The sequence below is a fragment of the Pundamilia nyererei genome, unplaced genomic scaffold (assembly GCF_000239375.1).
Source record: "Pundamilia nyererei isolate P.nyererei 1_Seehausen unplaced genomic scaffold, PunNye1.0 scaffold00123, whole genome shotgun sequence".
Taxonomy (NCBI): domain Eukaryota; kingdom Metazoa; phylum Chordata; class Actinopteri; order Cichliformes; family Cichlidae; genus Pundamilia; species Pundamilia nyererei.
The window spans coordinates 511,275-518,796 of record NW_005187524.1 but is presented as its reverse complement, the minus strand read 5'-3'; the positions used below and the strand labels follow the sequence as shown (position 1 = coordinate 518,796).

At 39.6% G+C, this 7,522-nt stretch overlaps 1 protein-coding gene across 2 annotated transcripts in view; it reads right to left on the bottom strand.

The window, feature by feature from the left end:
* The window catches only part of pomt2 (protein-O-mannosyltransferase 2), an 8,311-nt gene extending 2,724 nt beyond the window's left edge, over positions 1-5,587 (bottom strand). For both annotated transcript variants that reach the window (XM_005742723.1, XM_005742725.1), the window contains exons 1-13: positions 4,529-5,587; positions 4,369-4,453; positions 4,179-4,283; positions 3,299-3,407; positions 2,970-3,078; positions 2,692-2,851; positions 2,490-2,596; positions 2,326-2,408; positions 823-932; positions 660-726; positions 475-535; positions 298-376; positions 8-159 (exon numbers count right to left, since the gene is read on the bottom strand). In XM_005742723.1, the coding sequence (XP_005742780.1) occupies positions 8-159; positions 298-376; positions 475-535; positions 660-726; positions 823-932; positions 2,326-2,408; positions 2,490-2,596; positions 2,692-2,851; positions 2,970-3,078; positions 3,299-3,407; positions 4,179-4,283; positions 4,369-4,453; positions 4,529-4,821 (1,520 nt within the window). In that variant the 5' untranslated portion in view covers positions 4,822-5,587. The remainder of the gene's footprint in view (positions 1-7; positions 160-297; positions 377-474; positions 536-659; positions 727-822; positions 933-2,325; positions 2,409-2,489; positions 2,597-2,691; positions 2,852-2,969; positions 3,079-3,298; positions 3,408-4,178; positions 4,284-4,368; positions 4,454-4,528) is intronic.
* Positions 5,588-7,522: the final 1,935 nt, after the last annotated feature.

Below are 7,522 nucleotides of genomic sequence, written 5' to 3'. Positions count from 1 at the left end.
GTTTTACCACTTTGGAAGAGTTTTGCCAGAGGAGTAAAGCACACAGCCGGTAGCTCGATGTAGAAAGCGAACTTTGCTGCGCAGCACCTTTACTGGGTCACCCTTCTGACCTCCGCACACCTCCACCTGCCACAGGTCATTGGCGTCCCCTGTGCCATTCTAAGAACAGACCAAAAATAATTTTAGTGTTGGGGTACAGAACACCCATAAAACCCCAAAACAGAATATGCAATAAATCTGTCGAGTCCAACTGAATCTGTATTTTTAGTGCAGATGTTATGTTAAAGCCTTCCTTACAATGCCATAACCTGTAACCTGGAAGTGCTTCTTGGTCAGAGGTGCCTCATGGAGGTGACTGTGAAGGTTACGAGTTGTCCTGAAAGAAAAACACACACACAAAGAGATTTGGGATAGAACTGAGACTGAATCACTTTAAATAAAATGTGCATTTTTCTCGTCACTCATAATACTTACTCTTTATGCTCCAGTCGAACGATATCACCATGGCGAACAAGATCAGGGTTGCCAGATTGAGCTTATTAAAAAAACAAAACCCCAAAACAATAGATATGAACAATAAAACAACAACTCTTTATCCCAGCTGGATTTTAACATTGTATTTGGCAACATTGTTAAATATATCAATGTCAGTTCCTCACAATTATTATCTTGTTGTCTGTGAACCACCCACAAGTTGTTGTAGTCCTTATGGAGGTAGGCTGTCACCTGTAAGCAAAGAAATGATAAGAAAACATTTAAAGTTAAAAAAACAAAGAAACTACAAATATATAAAATATTTCAGTTTTCAACAAGTAGCCTGACCTGCTGCTGCCTTGCGCCAACTCCTTCTGGGTATAAGTGCCAATGAGAGTGCAAATAACCTCCAGCAATACGGAGGTTTTTTATCGTAACGGTAGAGCCAAATGCCAGGTCTGCATGAGAAAATCAACAAATCATAGGATCACTACCATCGTAAGAAAATGTAAATTAATAAATTAAATTAAACTTTTTTTTGTTATGTCTCACATAACCACATAATGCACACAATCAAATTTTTTTTAAATAGCTAAGAGACTTAATAAAGTCCAATTATTTTACTGTTAAACAATTAATTTGCATTTAATAATATTTATATTATAGTAATCTTACAGAACATATTTCTTTATATTTTGCTTCGAAGGAGCAAGACTTTGTTGCAATGCAGTTCCTTATTTTAAAAGTGCTCTTCTAAAAGTCTTTCTTTGGACATCGGCTGCTTTTTCACTCAGTTTCAGTCCAGTCCTCGTCTCTGATCACAGCAATACTTTTTGTCTGTTAAGCCACTTAAGAATCTATTTTAAATTGCTTCTTTAGTCACACTGTTAGTAGAACTCTGGTACAGTAACATGCCATTTGTTTCCATTTATTTAGCAAAGATAACACAGTTTGACAGGCACAAAATTATTGTACCAAGGTGATTCCCAAAGTAAAAGTGGAAAACCTGGCATACATCATGTGAAGTGTGCCGTAAAAATAATTGAGGAAACTGGACAAGTGGAGGACAAAAGAAGAAATGCCAGGTCTAAAAACTAACTGTAGGAGATCAACAGCATCTAAAAGTCATGTCCTTAAGAAATGCATTTAGTCAAAGCTGTTAGGTTTGCTTTTGCACTGATCCTGAGAATGAGACCGATCTGTCTTCCCACAGCCTTTCCCGAAACCAAACCAAACAGTTAGAGGAAAGCACAAAATGAAAACAGAACTTATCAGTGAGCGAAACAGAACCCAAATTGCTGTCTCCAAGTCTTCTGTGATTTATGCCACCGCAAATATCACAAACATAAATTTGTGTGATGCAATGTAGTATTGCAACGGCTTCGACTTTGTAATAAAGACTCGGACTGCGTTCTACAAACAAATGATCAAACAATTAGTAAATAATGATTAGTAATCAATATATCATTTGACATTTACGGTAAATAACTATTAACAATTGCTGAATTAACGATAGATTTCCCATTTATCAGCAACAGTTGATGTCAAGGTGTTACATCATGGAAACAAGTAAAATAATTACATTTATTCAGAGTGTCTATTGAAATGTTTTGAAAAGTAACAAGTGGTCCTTGCACCAACCGCTTAAGGGATTAAACCCTTGATAGTGAAATCCTTATAAAACTTTCCCAGGACAGTAAAATGTAAGCAAACCTTTCAGCCCATCTGGCTATCATATTAGAGGAATGTCTACGTTTCTCTTTGACCTCTTTTTCCACTTTCTGAGTAGCGTTTAAGTAAACACAGCTGCAGTGACATTTGGTTTTATTTAGAGCTCTGTTTGCAACTCACACTCAGGCATAGATGCATTGTGTAGGTTGTTCCCAATTAGACGAGACTGAAAGGCCGAACTGAAGAAACCATCTCCTGGTCCACTGGCAAGAAAAAAAACAATGATTACTCACATAATACGGTGAATGTCAACATATGTGTACTTATTAAACACCCATTCTCACCTTTTGTTCAGCACAACAAAGTGGACAGCAAATATTGTAACATAGAGGATGAGGGGAAGCAGGATGAGTGCAAAAGCCCGAGCAAGAAAGTGCTTTGCAATGTCCACCTGGTGCCAGGAAACATGAGGAGAAGGGCGGTCAAACCTCCAATAACCACTGACGATATCGGCACCAGTAAGCTTAGTAATATCCTGCTGTTTACCAGCGAGAGACTCATATCTCCCAGAAGTCTCCATAGGTCCCAGATTGTGTTCCGTCCCACCAGGATGATGACAAACAGACCCACAAACTTTACCCCCAAAGCCCCAGCAAGGTTTATACCAGTAAGTACCAACCAAAGCCACCAGGAGGCACTGAAGGACCTGGAAAAAGAAGAAAGAAAAGAAAAGATTCAGTAGGGAAGAAGGAAAGTAGTTAATATTATTAACAGGCCATAGTGAACCTTTCACCTTTGACAAACAGATTCTATTGGTGTCCTACCTATATCTCTGCTGGTTGAATTTCACCATACTCAGCACTGCTGCCATGATGAAAAACATGAGTATAGGGTCTAACAGGATGTACTGGGAGATGGTGATGCAGCCAGTGTCTGTCAGAAAGGTGTTGAACACATTGATTCACCTCAACATACACAGTAATCAAAGGAGGTATCAGCTGAAAAGGAAGACGATGACCAGGATGGAAAATCATTTTTAAGTCACTCTGAGTCTGAGTCATTGTGTAGTCATTTCTTCAGTGCTTACATACTGTTCGTATGTGTAAGAAATCCATAGCAACTTTCATCATAAGACAATTAAATGATGATTTACCAAATATGAGCAAGGTAGCAGCGATGATAGCAGCGGTGCAGGAGTTAGACAGCTCCAGCACTATAAGGTAGGCAAAGATGGGGAGGAAGGAGCCCAGCGTGGCGCAAAACTGCAGGAAAGGAGGAAGAACAAACAAATCAGCTCCTTGAATTCATTTCTTAGGTATTTCTTACATTTGTCTATTAAAACTGTATCGGCAATCAATTAGGAAATTCCATGTCGACTGCATACATGCTTCCAGTCTGACAATCTCTGAGACATTTCTTCATAAAGAAACTACCAATTTTGAGCTTTCTAATATTTTAAATTTGCATATAAAATATACATATTTTGTGATGAAGTTAGGGGCATTATACATTTTCCCCAAACTAATTTTTTAAATATTTACATTTTTCTTTATAAGCACAGCCCCAGAGGGTACATTTCAATACTTGTGAAATTGACAGACTTTATGAAAAAGAGCATACATTTAGTATGGTGGTTAGCAATACCTCACAGAAAGAACGTTGGGTTCAAATCGACCATCCTACTGGGACCTTTCTGAGTGGAGTTTGCATGTTTTCCAGGTACTTTGGCTTCCTCCCACAATCCAGAAAGATACAGTTTGTGGGGTTAGGTTAACTGGTGATTACGCAGAAAATGCACTTCAGAAAAGGCCCCTGGGATCAGCACAAAAAGTCTTTTTTTGTATTAACATGCAAACTAATTTCAATTCAATTCAATAAAAATTTAATTTAGCAGATTTACTGTTAAGAATCATATCATAAACCAGGATTTTTTAATCAGGGAAATCAGAGAGTGTCAGACAGGGAATTCTTATATTTGGTCAATTCATGTTTTGACCCAAAAAGCAGTTTTCCAAGTGTGACAAGCAGCATACCCCTCTCATCCCCCAGTAGTTTTGGTTTTCATATTTATCTCCTGGCTTTATGAAAGGAAAGGTGCCATCGTAGCCACTCATGTAACCAGCCAGCCCTATCAGCATCTGCAACAGAGTGTCAAAGGTCAACAGGTACGGGACTGAAGAGCCTTGCATGAAGACAGACCAAAGACGTACTCTGCCATCTCACCTTCCCAAGAGGAGGGTGGACATCAAAGAAGAAGGTCCTGTTGATGTAGTAGCTCCCCATTTTTCCAAAGTGAGTCTCATCCCAGCTGAAAGACCCAAATCACTCATCTTGTAAACAAGACTCAAAGTAAGCATTGCTTCATGGAGTAAATGTCACTCACCACACATGAGGGGGCTCAGTTATCATGTAGAGGCGTGTAGAAAAAGACAGCCCTGCCACCAGCATTAGCAGCACTTTGCTTGGAGACTCAATGCTTTCTCGAGCCAAAAACTGACCAGATGGTCCGTTTGAGGACTGTGTGTCACCTCCTGCTAAGTGTCCAGCAGTTTGACTGTTCTTGTCCTTGGACACAGGAGTGAATGTGGTCTGAAAGCTCTTTTCTGGTGTGGGGCATGTTTTCCTGTTCCGTAGTGCTAAGGTGTTCCACTTTGGAGTGCATTCTGCTTTTGCCATTAGGAAAATAACCCTGTAATACAAACGACTAGATCCCTTTCCCACCAGGTAAATCAGTATTTGGGTGATACTACCTAACCATATGATATGTGGTGATACCTAACTGCGCTGTCAGGGGGCGAGGAGCTAGACTCAGCACGGATATAAATAGGAAGAAACGTTTGAACAGCTAGCAGCACTTCTCAAAACAGGCGATACCGACAGTGAACGTCACACCTACTCTACTCAACAAATTACAACACATGATATCAGTTACACTGCCCCCAATTTAATGACAAATTTCTTCAATAACCCCCCTCTCTAACTTTCTAGCTAAGTACGCCGCTGGTCCAATGGCGACATTTAGAACGATTTAGCTAGGAGCTAACAGTCTACAATTGCTGCTTAATTAATCAGTGGTTTTACATTAGGAGGAGCCCGGCACCTTACGGGAGGTTGTAGCTCGAGTCAATGAAACACGTTTGAGACACGCTGGCTTCTAGGAGATGTATTTCTGTGTAATACATCCACGTATTTATGTGGACGATGGACGATGAAAGAATGAACTAAATTTCCCAAAATCCTTCTTCTTCTTCTTCAGTCAAGCTTAACGGCAGCTTGCATCCAAAACTGTTGCATTACTGCCATCTCCTGGCTGTTAACCGTCCGTCACTCCTGAACCCTCAGATCCTCATGATGAGACCAGTACTTCTCAAAAAACGAAAAACCACCACTTTCCCTTCACCACGACTTATCTTTTTAACCACTTGTTCAAACGTAAGTTCCTCCCAAAATCCTTCTGGGATGCCGTAGGGATACCTACGGATCCCTGAAAGGGTCATGTTGGCATGTTAGGAATTTTTCTTTGAGATTTTTCTAAAATATTGTTTGTTAATATTGTTTAATATTGTGTTTGTACATTTCCGTTTTCCTTAATACACTCATGGTATACTCACCAGATCAGGGAGCCGCTTTTTAGACTGCGAATAAACGCATTTAAAATTTGGCCACTGTGGAAAGGCGTGAATACGTAGGTGTAGTTCAGAAGTAAGTCCACTAGAGGGAAATATAGTATAATAAGTACGTTTAATTAATAAGAGAACATCTCACGGTAGATTTTGTTAACACAGTATGCACTTGCTGACCCCACACTCGTTAGCCTAGTGGATACACGTTTTTTAGGAACTGGATTTGGTCCATCACTGATCAGTCTTGCGCTGCAATGTTGAATCATTTTTCTTTGACATTTTAAGCTTTTAATTTACCACAGTTTGAAGAAAAACTGTCAGCATGTTTGTGTGTGTTCATATCTGTCAACCCCTGCATTTAAAACAAGTGTATTAATTTAAATAAAATGTTATTTTGTCATAGATCATCCTAACAAATAGTTGTCAAAACAAAAGGAAAAGTATTATCTTTATTTTGTATTTTTAAACGTAGTTTAAGAAATTTGTAGTGCAGTAGAAACAGGTGCAAATTGTAGGCTTTTGTTATGTTTTGAGTACAATTATTTTTTATTATTTTTTATTTACGTGGCTATAGCTATATATGGGTAGGATTCAATTGATTACTTAATAAAATTCGATTAAATGTTTAGTAATAAAAATCTAGAGGGTTTTTTTTGTTTTCCAGAAAATAGTCATACTCATTCAGGAACATGTATTCATATTGTTATAACTTGTTACTGTAATATACATATATATCATTCTTTATATAAAACTTTGGCCTTCAGATCAATCTTTTGACCCTGAAGCTGAGGTCAGAGGTCAAATGTGACAAGATAATTTTTATTGTTTTATGTTGCTTTCTATATGTTGACAGGACACAACATACGTGTAAGAATCTGTCATGGTCTGCGACTCCGTGTTTATGTTTAGTTTATTAGTATTCTGTGGTTTTGGTTACCTTGGGTGTTTGTACTCTTCTGTTTCATGGTTCATGTTCCTATGTTCTGTGTCCCCCAGTCTGTGTTAAGTTGGTGTGTTATGTCATTGCGTGTATGTGTTTCCTGTTTTATTGTGAAGGTCTGCGTGCCTCCCTAGTCTCGTCACGTTAATCACTCCCAGCTGTGTTCCCCACCTGTGTGTAATCTCCCTGTGTTCTCTGAGTGTTTTTAAGTTGTGTCTTCTGTCATACTAGTTGCTAGTTCGTCTGTGTTGTTTCCCCTCGGTCTCCCTGCGTCTCTCCACGTGTATTTCCCCGGACCTCCCTGCATCTTCGTTTCTGGTTTGTTTTGTTAGTTTTACCCAGTTTAGGTTTTCCTGTTTCACCTTCACCCACACCATTGCTGTTTGTATTTTCTTTTGTTTATTAATAAATACTCATCTGCACCAGAGCTGCCGCATTTTGGGTCCTATCTCCTATTCCACACGTCTGCCACCCGCGGTCGTGACAGAATCATAGTCATCACAGTTGTTACGTGTCTGCAGGCTGCATGTTTTCTGTCCCTCCCCTTTTGTTTGCCATTCCCTTAGGTCGCAGACTGCAGGCTGATGTCAATCTGGGGACGTCCAATTAATTAGAGGAGGGAGGCCCTGATTGGACAAACCAGGAGTGAAGCCCTTGATAAGGAGACTCACCTGTGGCTGGGGGCGGCTCTCTTCCCTCCTTGAATTGTTTGACACATGTGTGACGGTTTCCTGCTGTCGTTCTTTTGTTTGATGATTGTGGTGGGAGTAAAGTGGACTAGGTGAGTTTGGGGACCCCATACACTTACTCACGT